Source organism: Dicentrarchus labrax, unplaced genomic scaffold (genome assembly GCF_905237075.1).
Source record: "Dicentrarchus labrax unplaced genomic scaffold, dlabrax2021, whole genome shotgun sequence".
Taxonomy (NCBI): domain Eukaryota; kingdom Metazoa; phylum Chordata; class Actinopteri; family Moronidae; genus Dicentrarchus; species Dicentrarchus labrax.
Genome location: NW_026136724.1, coordinates 20,237,901 through 20,258,517, shown reverse-complemented (window position 1 = coordinate 20,258,517; position 20,617 = coordinate 20,237,901). Strand labels below are relative to the sequence as shown.

The 20,617-nt window shown below is 38.8% G+C and overlaps 2 protein-coding genes across 2 annotated transcripts; one reads left to right on the top strand and one right to left on the bottom strand.

Annotated features, from left to right (window-relative positions):
- Window positions 1-349: 349 nt before the first annotated feature.
- LOC127358594 (tetraspanin-7) lies at window positions 350-9,028 on the top strand. Its single transcript, XM_051391782.1, has 9 exons — window positions 350-531; window positions 2,488-2,544; window positions 4,732-4,851; window positions 4,978-5,052; window positions 5,324-5,419; window positions 5,849-5,968; window positions 6,628-6,660; window positions 6,746-6,829; window positions 7,678-9,028. Exons 1-9 carry the CDS (start codon window positions 472-474, stop codon window positions 7,768-7,770), a joined length of 738 nt encoding a protein of 245 aa, XP_051247742.1. The 5' UTR covers window positions 350-471; the 3' UTR covers window positions 7,771-9,028.
- A 2,875-nt stretch (window positions 9,029-11,903) lies between these two features.
- LOC127358582 (E3 ubiquitin-protein ligase TRIM39) lies at window positions 11,904-16,711 on the bottom strand. The gene is made up of 2 exons (XM_051391753.1): window positions 16,611-16,711; window positions 11,904-16,164 (listed from the first exon to the last, which is right to left on the bottom strand). Exon 2 carries the CDS (start codon window positions 16,153-16,155, stop codon window positions 14,536-14,538), a length of 1,620 nt encoding a protein of 539 aa, XP_051247713.1. The 5' UTR covers window positions 16,156-16,164; window positions 16,611-16,711; the 3' UTR covers window positions 11,904-14,535.
- Window positions 16,712-20,617: the final 3,906 nt, after the last annotated feature.

The following is a 20,617-nucleotide window of genomic DNA, read 5'->3' as shown; positions in this document are numbered from 1 at the left end:
CAGCTTCCCATAAGTGTTTTTCCACTTTAAATGTTCATTTTCTATTTGTTTTCTGCGTTAAATCTTGTTTTTCAAATTTTTTCAATCTTCTTGCACAATAGATCCTGGGAGGAAATTAACAAAAATCAACATGTTTTTATAAAGAATGTAACTCTTTCATGCTTCTTGTAAAGAAACCTAGTTAAACAAAAGTTAAGTAAGAAGAAATTTAAAACTTCTATCTAAAGTTTACTTTCTGTTTCAAGCTACGTTGACTTCAGGCTGCAACTTGTTTATTTAAATTTTGTCAGACTCGAAGTCATTGGCTGCAGATCGGCTCTGTGTGCCGTAACTCTGTGTCCATCCCTCACTCACAGTTAGGCGCTTTATCAAGGCACACAGTGCTGTACATCATCACATACACTGTGTTACATGTACACAGCTTAACTTCTTTTATCTCTGAGAGCCGTCTGCTAAAAAAAAAAACCAAAGATGGGGAAAATTAACGGATGCCTCAAATGCGTCTTTATATTCTTCAATGTGGTGTATGCAGTAAGTAGAAATTTTATTTTTGATTAGTTCATTTTTGTCTGTTTCTGTTTGGTCTTTTTTCAATTTGTTTGGAAAAAAAGATGAAAAAAATCTCTTTTCAACAAGTGGTCTTTTGTTAAACATATCAGAATTAAAAATGACAAAAAGATCATTAAAAAGTTGGCTAACTGATTTTCAGCTTTTACTAAGCAAAAACAGTGTAGAAAAGAGGTTAGGAGTGAAAAAAAGAGTAAAGTATGCTTAAAATAACATAGAAAATACAAATTGTACTTTTCTAAGAAAGAGAGAAAATAGATACGAATTTAAAATAAAACCTTAATTACTAATAAAGTATAAATAACACGAAAAAAAACCCCTCACAGTGTTGGACTAAATTACTAAATCACTAAATTGGATGTTAGGCAGTAAAACTGTGTTTAATTATGTTTATAGGAGGGAAAAAGGCTACTCCAAATTTTGTTTGATTGCTGATGTTCAGTACAACAGTCATTTCCAGTAAAACGGGCACGGAGGAAGAAAAAAGAGGAAGAGCGGGGGGGGGAGTGAGAGACAACATTAGAGAACAGGTCCATATTGCAGGCCGCCCACCTTCTCAAGTTTCATTTGTTTCTGCTGCAGTTGGGACATGTTTTCAGCCCTGAGAGATGATTGGGGGGGGGGGCGGTAATGTAAAAAAGGTGGAAGTTGTTTTCACTTTGAGGAAAGATGTAAAACGTATTGTGCAAGTTTCTGGTGTTCGGTTTAGTTTGAGGAAGATTAAAAACAAAACAAACATTTAAAACAAACAAAAAGAAAAATATATTGTAAATATCTTTCCTGTACAGTTTAAATCTTTCTACCGTTATCTTTATTTATTTATATTTTAAAAAGTACTACAACACACCAAGGCAAATTCCTTGTATGTGTAAAAACTTGGCAATAAACGTGATTCTGATTCTGAAAAGTCACAGTGGGCTGTTTGAGAAGATCCATTGTGTTCAGTTAGTAGAGCTCTTTCTCCCTCTAGTGTCTGGGTGCAGAAATTACAGCGAGAGGAAATTAAAAAACATCCAGCATGCACTAGTACATATAAATATAATGCTGAATGAGCAGATAATATGGATATAGTAAACACACTTTTGATAACATGTCCATATGTCCGATATATGTCCATTTTTGAGTAGTTTTTAAATCTAAATCCCTCTATTCTACTGTAAAATTCAAAACATAAAATTAATAAAAACTGACCAGCGCCTAACAGAGTAATATCATAGGAGGAGGTGAAGTTTTGGATTTCAGCAAAAATCTTCATCCACATATTAAGAAATGCGTCACATTACTAGTAACTAAAGACGATCTAACTGCTGTTTAACTGTCACTTTAGAGCCCTTTAAAAACTGCTTAATGCCCAATGTGCTCATTAAAGTAATGATGAGCTCCTCGATTGTGTTAATTAATAATAACTAACTAACTAACTAACTAACTAAATAACAGTTTATGTATTTAAAGGGGTTATAAATTGTATAAATGTATAATTCAAAGTCGTCTTGATTCACCCCTTAAGTTCCTCTGAAGAACCTTTAAAACAGTGTTTCCAAACTTGCCTTTCCTTCGCAAGTTTGGGAAGTTTCAATTAAATTACTATGATATAAATTATCTACCACCTGGTTCCAGCTGTTCATTTAAATTAATGATTTTTTTTTTTTTTATGGCTGAATCATATCAACAAAAGCATCATTTTACACAAATGTTCCACAAATTAAATCAGATTCATGTGGTATTGTTGGAAACTAAAAATAAAGTTATTTATTTATTATTAGTTACTTATTAATGTGTCAACTCATTTTCTGTTAATTCTTCTACACTGTTTACATTCTGTCCACTTTTTAAATTGAATGTTTTTGGCTTTAGCCTCCATACATTACTGGGCTTTTAATCCTGTCAAAGCACAAACTGACTAACATGATGTGTCCTCAGATCCTCGGATGTCTGCTGATCTTCGCAGCAGTGAAGTCGGCCGTGATCAACGACCAGGTAAACAACAACAACAACAACAACAACAACAACACCACCACCACCACACCAGCAGAGAATCCACTTTGTGTTCCACATTGTGGCATCAGAGAAAACACAAAAACAATTAGCATGTTTGCATATTCTGATGATGAAAACGTCTGTGTTAAAAAACTGTGGCTGAATTGGACAAGCTGCTTTTGGCTTTTTCAAGCAGTTCAATGAGGTCATTTTCAATTATTTCACAACTTTTATTGCATAACCTTCGGAAACAGGCCAGGTGCCAGGATGAAGGGACTTAAAGGGGTTTAAATATACAATACAATAGTATGCATTGATTTAACAATGGTAATAGTTTCAGAAAGGCTAAATAACAACAACATAAAGCTACTTTTTACTACTGGACATAAGAATGTATCACTGGCAGAGTGCTGAATGTTGTTTTGAATTTAAAAACAATAGACTAAAGCTAGAATAAAAATGTTTGTCAATACTCATTTTCTAATAAACGATAAATATAACAACTTTTATTCAAAGAAAAGAAAGAAAATATGGCTCTGAAGCTCAATACTGAGGCTGTAAATAGTTTTCTAATCTGGCTCAACACTTTCTGTCTAATTTTTGCACTTTTACAGAGGTTTATGGGTTCGGACTATTACTTGATATGACAACATTACACTCATTTGTCGCTTCTCTGGAAAACATAACTGTAGGAGTGAGTTGAGCGCCAAAAAAGACAACAATGAATTGTTCATTATCTCTGCTGGGTCAATGGTCCCTACAAAAAACAGCTTCCCATTACAGGATGTCTGTTGGCAGAATGAGCTGCAGATTGTGTAACGTGAGTCACAGCGTAAAAAACATCAGGAAATCAGAGTCAGATGTTCACAATTAAAACAATCAAGTGCCAGTTCGGGGGGGAAAAACAGAAAGGGTTGCCAGAGTTTGTTTGAGTTTGAATGCTCAAAGAATAAAACATGTTTTAACCATCGAGGATTTATGGGTTTCCTAACAGCCTGCAGTTTGTAAGTTCAGACTTGGTTATGGCAGTTAATATTCTCAGAGGCTTTGAATTAAAACACGAGCAAGGCTGATTGCGTTAGTCACGACATCTCGTGTGTAATCCCGTATGTACACATCTGAAAATCCAGAATACGTGTTTAGAAATGTTCAAAACAAGCTGAAGGTGAAGTATTGTGAGTGTTTATAAACTAAGCTGCCGGGTTGTAGTGTAGGCTTTGATTTCTCTTTTTAATGCAGAGCAGATGCACCTTTTTTGGGGGGCGGTGTGGGAGAATTTTCCATCCTCGCAGTCGACTACAGAAAACAGGATGGTCTACAGGGTGGAATAAAGCCTTGGAGCTATTTGTTTTTAACTGATTAAATTCACTTTCACATTCCTGTTGAGTATTTTTCCAAAACACATCATCAGGTTTCAGATTTTCTGCTTTCCAAGTTCCATTTTGTGGGATGCAACATCTAAACTTGGTACCCATATGGTCCTTTGTGCAGTATTGGCTCATATAAAAGAAGTCCAGGTGAAATGAAAAAAGTCATTTTAACCCTTTAAGATCGCATTCTCAGTTGTATTGTATGTCTATATAACAAAAATTCAATTTTTTTGTATTTTTATATAATTTTGTCTTCCTGTGAAACAAAATCTGATGCTTACTTAAGCCTGAACTAACAAATTTCAGCCAATAATATCATGACATTCACCAATCAATCTTTAACTTTTGATAACTGCTAATGGAGCTGCTGTGAGCTAAATGCTAATCTAGCTGTAAACCGACAATAAAACGTAATAAGTCACTCCCTCACCAAAACCAACAATGAACTGATATGAACAAAATATATATAAAGGGATACTGAATTGTTTTTCTTTTCCTGGTGTGGCAGCAATAGGCTTCCGTATCCAAGAAAGATACCTAACCATCTATTGACACTGGAATAAATAATAGAGATTAGATTATAGCCTTTATTTCAATGGTATTCTGACTATATTTTCACATCACAACGTTCTCTGGAATCTATTGGTAGCGTCAAAAAATATTGAGAGACTTCGAGTCACAAATATTTAAAATTTTTCATTGGATTTATTAAAAGAAATTTAAAATAATGCCTAATTATTTAATTCATCATGTGAGATCACGGCTTTGCAGTAATTGAGTGTTTGTGTTGTGTCATTGTCCTGTTGTGCCGGAGCAGATTTCTGCGGTTGGTGGACCAAGCACAGCCTGGCTTTGGGTGTTTGCCATCGGCATCTTCGGCATCTCCTGCTTCGGAATCTTTGCAGCCTGCTCTGAGAAAGGCCTTGCCCTCAAAATAGTACGTACCAGTCAACATATATCAACTGGATATCTGTTTTGTTCATTTAATCAATTTTGTTACGCAATCAACAAAACTATTAATGTGTGGTATCTACGAATATTGCTCATATTGTTTCATGCACAGTTTGCAGGTTTCATGGTGGCTGGAATGATCATCATGCTGATCTTTGGCATCATTGTCGCTGTCGTAAGGAACAAGGTCATCAATCTATCTATCTTTACCCAAATGTTTGTTTCCCATTTTGATCCTATTGTTCTCTCTTTCTCTGTATGTAGTTTGATAAAGTTCTCTATATCTATCTTGACGCTTAGGTTCTCTCGCTCTATCTTGATGCTAAGGTTCTCTCCATCTTGACGCTAACGTGCTCTCCATCTGTATCTCTCTCTATAAGTGTCGGTCTTGATCCTTCCTCCCGTTGTTTTTTCCCTCCACCATATTGAAGCTAATGTTGTTCTTTCTCTTCTTCTAGGTCAAAGATGCCTTCACCAACACCCTGTCTGACTCGATAGATCCCTACATGAAGGAGGAGAGCTTCAGAACATTAATTGATGGGTTGCAGGAATCTGTAATGTTCTTTGTGTACTATTAACCCTTATGAGTGTAGTCTAGCTAGATTGTGCTTTTCTTGTGCAGACACATAGAGCAGTGGTTCCCAACCTGGGGGTTGGGACCCCCATTAAGGTTTGCCAAAGCTTCATGGGGCGTCACAAGGGCTTCTTGATGTTGTAAGAAAACTTCCTAGGCCTCCTGAAAAGTACGAAATATCCATAAAATATATGTCACTTAGTCAGGGATCGTCAGTGTATTACCTGATAAAAAAGTGGTCCCTTAAGGAAACAGGTTGGGAATCACACAGGGGATGATCATATTGATGATCCTGACAATGATAGTCAAATACAGTCATAAAACAAGATAAATAAAAAACAAACCTTTCCTAAATAATCTAAAGTCTCATTTTCCACCTGTTGAAACTAACTCTCTCATGTGGTCGCAGGCCCAGTGCTGTGGAGTGGTGAGCACCAATGACTGGGGTAATGACATCCCTCAGTCCTGTAAGTGCCCTTCTGGACAACCATCACTATTTGGACCATCTGGATGTAAATCCAGACCTCAGGTTGGTTTTGTGAGATGAAAGTGAATGTATCTAATATAGGAATTGACACTGGAATAAATGTTTAAAAATATGGTAGTGTCCAAGGTGGTGATACGAACTTGGATACCGCTGGATCTTTCCACGGTTTGTCTTATCTCATGAATAAGCTGGTGCTCGTGTGCAAAAGTAAATTCCACCTTTTTGTCACTAAACGTACCAACATTTGTGGACCTTGAGTATGTAAAGTGCAGGTGGAAGAGAAGGATTGCCTGTTATTGTAGAGTTGGTGGCTCTACAGAAGTTTCCATCAGGATACACTCTACGGTAGCACTGCAGCTATGTGGTGTCCCTATGTGAAGCAAAATTTCCACACAGCTAAATTAGTGTGGGGGCTATTTCTTTTTTCTTACTTCAGTCTTCTTTGGTCAGAAAAAAAGCTGTTATAGATGTTTCCTGACAATCTGATGAGCGTACATAAGAAGTGTCCTGAGACCTTTGGATGTACATGGTTTCTTTTAAAGTCATTTCATCTTCCATTATTCCTTAACCTTTTGCTCTTCTGCTGACTGACTTTGGTAGGAGTTTGACTATGTTATAGATGAGAGCAGGCCTTTTTACCTTGCATCAAAGACCTTGAATTTGACTTTTTATGACCATGTTTTGTTCTTGTTTGCTTGCAGGGAACCACTGGCCCAGATCAAGTCTTTAATAAGGTATTCAATTAATCAACCCACCAACCAATTTACCTGTCCGTGATGTTTCCAGATGATGACCCTTTCTCTATTTTGTCTTCTGTAGACCTGCGGTGACGTCATCTTTGGGTTCTTAAACATAGCCTTCCAGATCTCCATGGGTTTTTTCTTTGGATTTGCTGTCACTGCAGTAAGCTCTGCTGTCTTTGTTGTTTCATCACGTTCTTTGACTGCATTGATTGTAAAGAGTTCCCCTTGTGGACTCCTGATCTTTGTATATTAGATGATTTTTAAGTTTTAAGTCAAACTCAAAACTAAAATTTTTGCAATAAACTAAAACTAAGTTTTTAACCAAGCAAAAAAATAGTATAAAAGTATTTTAAATATTTTTTATTATTTGGGTACTTGAAAGTTAAAAATGATTAACCATTTTTCACTTTAATGAGTTGTACGAACAATTTTTGAAATACGGATTTTGTTTTGTTTCTGAAACCTAAGTTAATGAGGCCAGGCATTTTTTGTGGGGGGCATTTGCCACCCCAGTGCTACCACTCTAGATACTCCCCTGCCGGCCCGGTGGCAGGCATTAAGAATAACTACATAGAAATATTATTCCTAACTATAACTCCTTGTAGTAGGTTTAAATAATCCAGGAGACTTCCGTAGGGCGTCTACATTAAGAAACATTGAGGATCTCAGTAAAAGCAGTCAGATTTAAAGTGGAAAACACTTCGGAACTGGCAGGTCCTCCCATTTTGCAGCTGTATTTTAGGTGAAGACAGTTTTAGCTGCACTCAGAAAGCTCAACAACTCATTCAGCTGCCTAACAATATGCAGGCAGTAAACTGGAATAAAAGAAACATGTTTATAACAGCTGTTGGCCTCCAGTCAGCATTTAAATTCATAACAGTGTGCAGCTTGGACAGATGGCTGCTTGTGTGTTGTCTTTCACTTCTGGCGAGAATCCAAGTTGTCTGACAGCTTGTCTACTGTACCTGTCACCTGTCTGTCTCTCTGACTGACTGCCTGTCTTTATAGCTGCTGGGCCTGTTGGTCTCCCTCCTGATGATCCATCAGATCAACCGTCATGACAACGCAGGAGGATCGTCCATTGCCATGAAGGGCTACTAAAGGGAACCCTCCTCCTGACCCCTGACCTTTAACCTCTGCACTGTAACAGGAGGACTCAGTGGTCAACACGACCTCTTCTTCTTCTTCTTTTTTTTTTTTTACAATATTTGTGCCTTTTAAGAGAGCGACAGGGAAAGCAGGAAACACAGGGATGATGCTGCACGAGAGTTTCATTTGGGAGCAAAAGTCTTCCAGCTTTATATTGTAGAAAATATATGCAAACATTTATTTTTTTGTGAATCATTATATCTCCTTTGTGTTCTTTGATGGTATGCATGTACATTAGTCTTATGTAACAGAGACATATTGTACAAATTAAGCTGTCTCTATGCGCAGCCTTCACCACATCCAACTACAGCTCTATTAACCCGGGGAGGACTGAGATCAGAGTTATTATCGGTGATTTAAAATGCAACAGTATAAGAGAACCCTCTTGTTTTCCAAGGATGATGCTTTTTGATTAATAATTTGATGCAATCTGATACAGTTCTTAACATTTGTTTAATGTAGACCTTTATTTCTAAGTATTTCGCATCGCTAAATCTTTACATCCCTATCATTCATGCATTTGTGCCCCATATAAATTGATTATATCAGTTTTATGTGTGTCCAGCACACAAAGGTTCAGGATTTAAGCCTAGCTTTAATTGCTAATGTTACTATTCCTTTAATCCAATAAGAATATGCACTGACAATACGTTTTTCTTTACATGGATTGGGGGAAAAAAAGCTGCAGATTTGACTGCTCTTAGTATTTCTGGATGATGAATACTAAGATTAATTCTAATCTGGGTATAATTTCTGAAGGAATTAGCAGCATAAAAATTGGGAAGAAGACTATTTCCGAACCTCCTCGGGTTAAAATGTGTCAGAGCACTTGAGCTGTCTCTTGTTGGTGTGTGCTTGTAAAAGAAAATTTGCAACAACAAACTAGCATATTTCCTAAAGATATGTGCATGTCTTATGTAAAGCACTTCAGTCTCAACACAGCACTTCTGGGTGCATGAATGTTGAATTGCCTTAACAGCAGGTAACGTTTGGGGAAAGTTGGGAAATCCCCCCAGCAACACTTGCAGCACTGAGAACAAAAAAAACCAGCAGTTCAGGGTTACAAGTGTTAAGATCTCCGACGGACAATGAACATCTCACCATTAAATAAAGAGTGACAACAATTTAAATGGAGACAAATACTGTGACAGGAACTGTTTTAATGTCATATCTGTGCTCCTATAATTTCAGATTAAACTCTTGACTGAAATCCAGAAGTTCTCACTCTCTTGTGTTCTGATACGTTCATTGTTTCCTCACCGTTAGCAGGGTTTCATCTGCCATAACATAAAGGGCTGACAGAGGCCAATAGAGACAGTTGAAAGGCAGCTGAAAGGGCCAATTGTTGGGTATATTGGGATAATAAATGGTTTTGAAAGGTCGATGGAAGGGTGCAGGGTGGGGTAGATGGTTTTAAGGAAATGATGGCACAGTTTTGAGTGGATTATAGGTGTACTACAAATCAGTGGCTCCCAACCTTTTTACTTAAGGGAGCCCTTTTGTATCTGTTGACCCCTGACTGAAAGATTTCATACAATAACAGTAGAGAAAAACTGATAAACTGTACAATAAACCCAAACAGTCAACACAATAACTGCAGGAAGTTTGTGTAAACTAACATAAACCTCATCCCCTCAATGTTCACAGATGGGAGATGGGCCAAACCAAAAAAAAGTACACCTTCTTTCCCGAAGATGGTTTCTGTGATTTTAGGTTGTTTTCATTTCGATTAAAACCATTAATGACCTATGAGTATATTTAGTATGTTAAGGAAAAACCCTTCAGATTTGTTTCTGTCAGAGGTGGCAACAAAATCTTTCGACTGTCATGGCAAAATCAAAATGTTTAGTTTCACCTATTTATCAAAGTTATTTGTTTTTTCAGTTTTCAGTCACAGTTTGGTTAGGTTTAGAAAAATATCATGGTTTGGATTTAAATGGACCCTTAACCGCATGTTAGAAAGCTTTTTTGGCAGGAAACATCTCCCACTCGTGCCAGCACGGGCGCCTAGCCAATCCTAGCGCTTGAATGATACACAGGGCTTGTCTTGCCATGAAAAGCAGTGGGATCCATAATAAACATAATCAATGATTGTAACACACAGCTCAGGGCCAGGCAGAATAAATTAAAACAAAGTTTACAGCGTCTGTGATTCACAACACGGTTTGTTAACAGACACGAGGAGGAAGGGGCTGTGTTATATATGCTGTGGAGTTGATTAGTGGATTAGGAACAGGTGTGCAGGTAGATGTCAAGCGACAGCTGAAGGTGGGAAACACTGAGGAGTGCAGAGCAGGGAGGGAGTTGAACACGTTGAACCACTAATGTTAGTAATGGCTCTGTTCCCCTGCAGCCTCTCTGGTGAGCCAACATGCACAACCCAGGAACTGGCTTATCTAAATGGAATGCAGCCACTAGTAACAATGACATTGCACTTTGGGTGCAGGATGAGATGCACACACAGTTTTTTATCTGTAAAAAAGTTAAAACATTTGCATCAAATGAATGCAAAAACCATGAATATATATGATGAATATCATGCATTTAGCATTTAGTATGATTTTGCTTGATTAATTTGCTTGTATAATGTCTATTTGCATGTGTTTCCTCAAAGTCCCACTCGACTCAAAAATATTCTTGTACCTACAGTGGGATGATTGAATGATATATGTGCAGAGTTTGACACTAGAAGGATGTTCTCAAGTAAATTCTTGTCCAGTGGACTTTACAGTGAAGTAGGAGACTTCTTGTGTCCAGTAAGGGAACTTTAGAAAGTTACATATTCATAGATTATGGACTTAATAAGGTAGGAGTTTTCTTTTGCAGAAGAAAAATTATCATTATTGTCCCAAGCAGACTATTTGTATATAGGTCTTAATGCATGTCTGGAGGGGAGCTTTAAGTTGCAACCAGGTTTCAAAATCTAGTGCAACCAGAAGAGTGGAGGCTGTTACAGAAGCAGATCTATGGTTTTAAAATGAGATATTCAGTCATCACCTCTGGATTTAATATTCAGATGTCCACATACTTTTGGCCACATAGTGTGCTTTCTCACAGATTAAACCAGCAGCCATAAGATGGCAGTACACACCAGAGAACAGTCACAAACTAAAGCACAGGCCTCACATGGCTGCATGTGTTGAGGAACAGTTCACATATTATCTCTATGATCCAGGAAGCTTCCACAGTACATACTGGTGTGGATGTACTGGAGAGGAAGAGAAGCAACCATAAATGATGTGGCTTTAAGTGGGTAAAAACACATAAACACATAAATTAATTACTAAGTATAAAATTTGATGATCTTGCTGGAAGTGTCAACGTGCAGGTGAACGGAACGCACCTCTGTTCAATCACTGCAGGTTCATTTGTGGCAGTTAATCAAACACAAGCATGACAAAAGAAATGAGATATGGTTGTGACAGTCTGCTCTGTAAGAAAAGCAGAGCGGGAAAACACAAGCTGTGCAGGTGACAAAGATTAAACTCAGACCTTTCATGCTTGAGTATGTTCTCTGATATGCCTCAGCTCCAGTCTTTCAATTTCCTCAAACATGACGCACCTTTACCTTGATCTTGAATATTTTCTGAAGAATTAAAAGCATCTTTTTTTAAATGCAATGCTTAAAGTAATCTGACAGGCATTTCCAAAACATTCCTGAGAGAGAAAATGTAGTTTGGGCCTCCTTGTGATTACCAATAAAACCGTTCTTTAATTAAACTGCTCAGCATCCAGACATTTGTATCATCCACATACTTATGGGAAGAAATGATTGCGACTAATAAAACCTGGGGGAAAAACAAAACAGCAAGGGTCCAAAGACTGATCCCTTACCCAATAAAAACACAGTTACTCATTTGGACGTGTTTTTCTCATGTTTGAAATTTGAGTCTGTTGCTTTAAGTTGCATTTCCCGCTTGATGCAGCGTGTGGCCTGCTGAGTTCTTTCAACATGTGAGCCAGCCTCAGGCACTTTCAGGACTTTTACAAGATATTACTGTACATTAAGTAAACAGCTGCGAGAGATCGCAAGAGAGAAACATTCGACTGCTGTTAAGGGGGAAGTGAAAAAAGGAATGAACGAGTTGGTTTTATTATCCACAATTTATTGATGCAAACACGAATGACATACAAAATATGACACAGTACATCCTACTGATAATTAAAGAAGCATGCACAAGTGAGAGAATTTGTCCATTTTACAAATACAAAAATGAATGAGTCATCCTCTCTTTCCACAATTTGACTTAATTTGAATGTCTTTATCTTGGAGTTTAAATATGATAGCAAAATCAAAATGAAGTTATATTTAATGCAAAAAAGAGTTAATATTCTGTTCACTATATCATCTTCATGTCTAGTTTTTTTTAGATTTTATTGGCATATTTTGGCACAGCAACTTATAGGAAAGATTATCTCACTCCAACAGCTGCCTCAGGGTTTTCTTTTTTTTTTTTGCATCGACTTGTCAACATGTCAAACCATCCCCTCTTTATTTCTGTCCGAGTACTCTCTGATGACGCATCGCTGGCAGATGTATTAATATTTTCTCATTGTCCTTTTGTCCCCTATTACGTCTACTGACACTGCTGGGTTTGTTATGTTTTGGTTGGCTGATTTCAGATAGCAGGACTTCGCAGCACTTCCTCGTTAACAGATGGCTTTCATCAAGTTGGAATGAGAATAAGTATTTAAGTTTATTAGTTTACTTAGGTTCAAGGGCGGGGCCACGCCTCAACCACACCTCTAATCACCTGGCAAGCTACTTAATACCTGATCAACCCCCGTCATGCGCTATTTGACCCATCCTCCCTTTCCCTTCCCCGTCTCTTCCCTCCTCCCCTCATCCCTTTCTATTCAGTCGGTGCATACCTCTCCCACATCCCATTCTAAGTACCTGACAGATGACATCTTCTTCCACCTTCTCCCCTTCACGTCCACGTCAATTCATCTGTACTTAACATCAAAACCTCCTGAATTTCCATTAAACCTTAAAATGAAACATTGTGGTGGTGGGTCCTTGCTAGTGAAAGTGAGTGGTGACTCACTCGTACAAGGAAACCTTGTATGAAAAAATAAAAGACAGATTGAAGATAGGAACACTAAAAATGTTTTTGCATGAGTGCACAGTTACATGGACTTGGACAAAACACTCAAAAGTACTTGTGCCATTTCAAAAATTAAAAGCATCCTCCTCTGTTGACCCTGACAGAGTTATCCATGCTTTTGTTTATTAATCTTTCATCTGTTTGGACAACTGCAATTATGTTTATCCTTGAATAAAACCGTCAATCTCATGGCTAAAACTGGTAGAAACTGCTGCAGCAAAGAGTTTATATGACATATAATATTTGACAACATGATGACAGCCAAACAATGGAGTTACCGGCAGCAGCAGTGGAAGGCGTGCCTCAAATTCCTTTCCTCGAAGAGCATTAGCAGACTTGCAGGCGTGCAAGCTTGCTGCAGCGATAATAATGCAGCGAGCAATGTAGCAGTACCAGCTTAGGCAGAACAACAGAGTGAGCCGTCAATTGACAGCTTAAACAGACTGTGTTATTGCAATGGATATGCATGACAGTGAAATGCACGTGAGAATGAAGCAGCAAAACTAGAGCTGTCACGCTCAACAAATTCACAGAACCCCCTCCATTAAGATGAACAGGCCTTTTTCACTAAAATGTCACAGAAGAAAAAGCACAGGTGTAAATAATAAAATGAATGCTGGCTGAATTTCATTTAGCTCCTTCAGTCTCAGGGCCTCAGTATTGTGCATGCTGGCTCACTGTCACACACGGCTTTGTGGGATATAAAGGAATAAAACAGATCATTAACACCTATACTTTTCCTGCTATGACAAGTCAACATTTCTAATTTCTTATCAGGCTGTAGGCCTGTTCTATTAGATTTTACAAATCGCAAGACAACCAGGTGTAACTAAACACATCCAGTTTCTTATCCCTGCTATTGTTCTCAAGGCATCATTTATGGTATTAGTTACACATGTGGTTTTCCTGCAATGACAAGTGAAAATGTCTGCTAAAAGTCTATTTCAAAGTATATTTTAAAAGGCCCTATTTAGTCTGTTCTGGGCTACTGTAGAAAACACAACTTTCTTCTTGTCAAGTAATTATACACTTATGAAAACATACGTATGAGTATTATATTCCATTTCTGACAATAGATCCTCCTAAATGTTACACACTGGACCTTTAATGCATCTTTAAACCTATACTTTGTTTGTTCTGGTCCGAATTAATGAGTTTAAGATAAGAAGTTAGTGAACTTGTTGCATTTTCTTCTTGGTTTGGTTCATTTTTGCACAGAAAAAGATTCATGTGAACCAAAATGTATCATAAAAAGTATTCACATAGGTAAGATGTGCTAGTCTAGGTCAGCCCTCAATTGATTTCTGGCTATGGGAGTCATTTAGCTCAAACTTTGCCTTGCAGTCGGATCGAGGTTGGACCACATTCCCACCGCAAACAACCTGCTTCAGAATGCCTCTGTGACCGAACCGAGACCTTTTATACAAAAAGGTTATTGTGGTCTGCACCAATCTTAAGATGTCCGATTCAACCACACCAAACAGTGCACACACTTAGAAAAACACTATTTTACAAGACACATTTCCAGGCAGTGATATGACAAAATTGACCAGAATTTCAAGAAAACTGTGAAGCAATTATGATTACTGCGTCACACAAAATCAACTCACTATTTGACGGCAGAAATTATCATAGGAGTGGAGTTTCTGCCATCATTATTTAGACCAGGACTGAAGAATGGGTAGAGTTTATCAGTGAATGAGCAGCCAGAAAAGGAGTAGAGAAGAGCTGCAGCATCTACGTCATAAAAAGAGACCAGACCCATCTCATAATCCACAAACACTCCCACCTTCTGTGGCTTTGATTTTAGAGAGAGAGGTAGAGGAGAGCCAACGAGAGCTGCATATTCGTCTCCATTTTTCAACCACATTGTCCAGTGGCCATTTTCTGGGCACAGTGGGATAATTCCCTTCCTTTTGATCGACTCTTTGGCCACTCCTAAAGTCCATCTAGTCTTTCCTTTAATGTCAACCTCAAAGTAAAATTTCCCATAACAGAAACTCTGTTTTGCTAGGACACAACAACTAGGATTAAATCTCTCCGGATTGTCTGGGAGATTCTTCTTTATAACACTATGATGTACTTGTTTCCCATCATCAGACAGGATGAGAGCCGGATGTGCTGTATCAGGATTCAGAGTCACATCCACAGCAAAATGTTGGAGACTGCTTAGCTCAGCCCCTTGGATCAGCTTCTGTAGCACTTTGCCAAGCGTCTCCTCCAGTTGATCCACAGCTGTCTTCACAGTCCCCTCATATTTTGGCAGATTCACATGGACCTCTGTCCAGTCTTTGTAGACGGCCGAAGCATTCAGGGACCCAAAGCTTTGCAGGAAGTGGATTTGGTCTTTTGAGCGTGAAAGCTGTTCCACCTCAGCCCGTCTCCTCATCAGCTCAAAGATTTCCTGCTCTAGCTCTTGGATGAAATCTTTAGCCTCTTTTTCTGTTGTTTTCTGCTTGTCTTCAATGATCCCAATGAGCTCTGCCTGGGCTCTTTCCAACGACTGTATCAAAACGGAGAAGACCTGAATGCCATCTGCCATCTCTTTGTCTGCAGATTCCTTGCTGAGCTTTACATTGTGTTTGATATCTTGAATCTTCAGTCGTCTCTCCTGGATCATACGGTGGATTTCAACCTCTCTCTTCCCCAACTCGGCCTTCTTTCTCTCAAATTGTTCTTTCAGCGGAATGACTTCATGCGACTTGTGGTCTAAAACAGGACACAGCATGCACACGCAGGTCTGGTCAGTCTTGCAGAAGAGCTCCAGAGGTTTGTCATGTATCGTACACATCCTGCCTTCCAGGTTCTCCACAGGATCAGTAAGCTGATGTCTTTTCAGGCGCAATGCAGTCAGATGTGGCTCCAGGTGCGTCTCGCAGTATGAGGCCAGACACACCAGGCAGGATTTCAAAGCTTTCATTTTGGTTTCAGTGCAGATGTCACAGGGAACATCTCCTGGTTTGGCAACACATGAGCTGCTCTTTCCAGACGAATGTCTGAAATGAGCAGCCATCTCAGATATGAAAGTATTGACTCGCAAATCAGGCCTTTTATAGAAAGGTTCTTTACATGAGGGACAGTGAACCTGGCTGCTGCTGTCCCAGTGCTGCGTGATGCAGTTTTTGCAGAAGTTGTGTCCACATGGTAATGTGACTGGATCAGAGAACACATCCAAACAGATGCCGCACAGAAGCTGGTCTTCCGTCAACAGACAGCTGGGAGTCGACATGCTGACACGCTAAAACCAAAAATAAAAGAATGACATTACAACACTGTCGTTACACAATTTGATATTCCTACTACAAAATTTCAACCCTTTCAGAAAAATACATAATTTCTGCATGCGCAGAAACACATGAAACATGGTTTTGGAACATTTTTGTGGTGTAATATGTGAAGCACATGTAAATTCCCATGTGAAATGTGATTGTGTTGCAAAAAGTGGTTCCATGATTTCCACATGTGATCACATCTGATCTGAAACATGGGAAATGCATGTGTTTTTTTCTCTAAGGAATGCTTGATTTTTAGTAGATTGTCTAAAATTGCGGACATGTTCACATTGACATGTTCACTTGTTCAGTGTAAGAACAAAATAAAAACAGAAAAGTGTCCTGAGTACAGCCTGTATTGTATAGGTTACTGACTGTTGTTTAAACACAATAAATCACCAACTGTACTCACCGATGTTTGGTAAAGTCTTCCTCAAACAAACTTAAATCTTTCTTGGAAATGTATATTTCCTTCTTGTGCAGGACTGCAGCTCTGTTGCTGTTCTTCTGGTCTTTGACAGAGAGAAGGAATTTAGTCTTCAGTGTTGGCTACGCCTCTTTCTTAAGGTAAACCAGTTTGGGTGTTTCGGTTTTTCACCCCTCTGCATTCCTCTTCTCCTCTGGCTCAGGTCCAAGTTCAGTGCTTGGGTTTCTGTCTTTGTTTTTTTGTTGTTTTTTTTGTCTATCTCAGGATATGACTCTCAAAGAGGTTTTCATTTGTCTCCTTTGTAACCAAGACAGAGCCAAAATGACATTTGGTCTAATCTGGAATGGGTAGGGTCTCTCTGGTGCATCATCATCAACTTTGGTGATCCCTTAACTTTTCCTCCAGCGCCACCATATGATAACACTTTTAATTTGTCCAGAAATTACATTCCCACCATCCTCACTGCCACTCCATTTACTGTTATTTAGCAAATGTTTGTATACTAATAGTCTTAAAGGACCAGTGGATTTAGGATTTAGTGGCATCTTGCAGCCAAGTGTACATTGCAACCATTTGAATACAGCTCAGCCTGTGTGTAGGAGAAATTACTGTGGCCGTTAAACTCAGGAAAAACACAAGGCCCAAATAGAGCCAGTGTTTGGTTTGTCTGTTCTGGTCCACTGTAGAAACATGGTGGTTCAACATGGCAGCCTTTGTTTAAGACGTAGACAAAAACAGGTCATTTTAAAGAAAGAAAAACATAATGATTCTTATTTTCAGGTGATTTTACACTAATATATATTACATTTTTGCCATTCTGATCCTCCTAAATGTTACACACTAACTAAGATGATCATGGTACGCCAGCTCAGCATGTTAGTCAATGTGAGCAGGTGAGCATGTTGACGTTAATATTTAGCTCAAAATCAATGTGGTGCCTAGTGTACAGCCTCACAGAGCGGCTAGTGGACTCTTGAGTCTTATTTGAACTCCATAGGTCAAATCCAATCGGACAAATTCAAAAGATTCTAGTTAATGAGTGTATTCAGAATCTACGTAAACATAAGGTCACACAAAACAGCACACTTTGTCCAGGATCAATATGAAATGGGATGATAGTGGAGGAGTGTTAAGACCACAAACACGCCATTAGCTACAGGAAAGATATTTCATTTCTTAAAAAACAAAAACTCCATTACTATTACAGAGCGAGCGGGCAGGGCTTCACACACACCTGAGTCCATCCATCACACACACATCTAGCTGTAGTCATTCTGGATTGTCGGTCTCATTCATGAATGACATCAATAACCTCCCTATGTGTGTGCTGACCCACATTTCTTAATGGGTTCTCTAATATGTTGTGAATTTATAACGACATCGACACCTCTAATATATTCTTAATGACCTTTGTAATGTGTTTTGTGCGTGTGTGTGTAATAGGTTTTAAATGGATGAGCTCCCTCAGATTGCACTTGTACCATAGGCTACTGGCTATCGAACCACCATGCTAGCTGTCACACACCAGCGCTAATGAGAGAGGGTGAGAGAAAGAGAGAGAAATATCACAATATTTATTATTTGTGACTGTTTGGGATTGTTTGCCCTCTTCTTCAAAGGTTCTCATCAGTATTTCTGCTATTACTATTATAGATTTTACACACATTGTCTTTCTCTGTCTATACTAAAGTAAGTTAAAAGTTGGGAAATAATATTCAGAATTTTAATTTTCACTAGAAAAACTATTAAAATCATGATGACATGTTATTTGTGAAAACAAACAAACAGGTTTTTCTTAAATCTAGAAAATAAGATTTGAAGGACAGTACATTTTAGCTTTATCTTCAGCAATTTGGATATCGCACTTAACTGGTCATATTGCAATTTCGATAATATTCCGATGAATTGTGCAGCCCTGGATTAGAGTTTTAATTAACTAGCAGTGAGTTTAATTTAGCTCAAAGATTGGAAACAGGAGAAACAGCTAGCCTGGCTTTGGCAAACAGTTACAAGATCCACCAACCGGCACCCAGCTGCTACTGCTAGCTTCATATTTAACAGACAGGAACAACATAGCTGGGTAAAGCTACCTATGTAGGGAAATTACATCCTCCTTCCTTATTCCCTACAACAGCCAGACATAAACAGAACACCAGACCAATTCGACTCACTGAACTGATTAGAGATGTGTCTGGAATCAGGCTAGACAAGATTGGCAGGCTGATTAGGCATCGTACCAGACTGTGGTGGTGAAGGGGGAGCTAGGCCTGAAGACAAAGCTCTCGATTTACAGGTCGATCTACATTCCAGCTCTCACCAGCAGTCACTGGCGTTGTGTGCTGACCACGAGAGTGAGAGTGTGGATATATCGAAAGCAACCAAAATCAGCTTTCCACTCAGGGTGTCGGGGGTCACAATTAGGGGCAGCATTCAGAGCTTGAACTGATAATTCATACACAGATTACAAATATCCAACAGTTATTGGGTGGATGGAAAGGAGCCAGTTGGAGCTGTTTGGGCTCAGGATACCCCCTCGATGTCTCCCTATGGAGGCATTTCAAGGACGTCCGACTGGGGGAAGACCCCGAGGCAGACCCAGAACACACTGGGGAGGATTACATATCCCATCTGGCCCGGGAGCGCCTCGGGATCCCCCAGGAGGAGCTTGGGGAAGTAGCAAGGGAGACGGGCATCTGGAGGCTGCTAATACGGCTGCAATTTGTATAGAGATTAACAACCTCCACATTAAATGACACAAAATGTCTGAACGACACACAAGAAGCGTTTTCTGATCAGAGGCATTGGTTATGTTTCGGGAAACATTGTTGTTTGGATTAAAATATGTAGTTTATCAAAGATTAGAAATATATGAGATTTAAAGCTTTAATATATCTGCTATTAACAGACTAACAGCTATTCTGTATATACAGACACAGAGTCACATGGGGTCTCTCTCCCTCTGCCTGTGTTGTATCGCAGCCTCTCTGTGGTTTGTTTCCATAGCCGGTCTGCTCCGACTGAAACTGCTGTTTCTATCATCTACGTCGGTGAATTAAGGATTTATTTCCACCAAACCAGAGTTGGTGATTGTTGGAAACACTAACAGAGACAGTTTTGGTGAGTTTTATTTCAAGATTGTTCTGTATATATAACCTGTGGAAATTATGTCAAAAACTTTGTTTCCAGATTCAGATATGTGTCCAGAAATATTTTGTTCATGTTTCTACACTCATAAATCGTCATTATGTCACTTTATTTTGTATTTTCATTTAATCAAATTAGATTTTTTTTTTTTGTTTTATTTAACTTTTTATGGTTTATTGACTCACATACCCTTTCAGCTCAGGTTGTACGAATCATTTTAAGATATTCCCAAAAATTACATCAAAATAAGCAAAAATACCAACGTTGGCACAGACGGACTGTTTCTCCTGCAGAGTTCAAAGGGTTTAAAGACCCACCGATTCCCCCCGACCTTCCTCCTTTGCTCCAGACGTAATTACCCCGGTCCCTTTGAGGGCTTTATCACTTCAACGTAAACATGTTTCAATCTTGCATGTGTGAAAACCTGCTGAGCAGTGCGGGAGACAGAGTTAATTGATTGTATTTTCAACATCAGCGTGTGCTGAGACATGACAGAGCTTTTCCCCTTTTCTGTGTGTTTTACTTTGTTTTTCAGCCGTGTTTGAGGCTTCTGTGTGGAACAAATCCTTTAATGTCATACTGAAGCTCTTGTTTTTGACGTCTGGATGAAATGTCGCCCAGAATAACACACACACACACACACACACACACGCTGCAGCAGGAGGCTACAGAGTGGGCGATGCAATGTCTGTCCTCAGTGGGTCGTCTGAAGTCTTCCAACATGTTTCCAATTGTCTCTGTTTGTTTTCTGATATTCACATTTACCATATCTAGTGTTGAATTTGTGGAAATAATAAATGTCTTACATTTGTCGAGAATTTCGTATGAGTTGTTTTCCATATGAATGA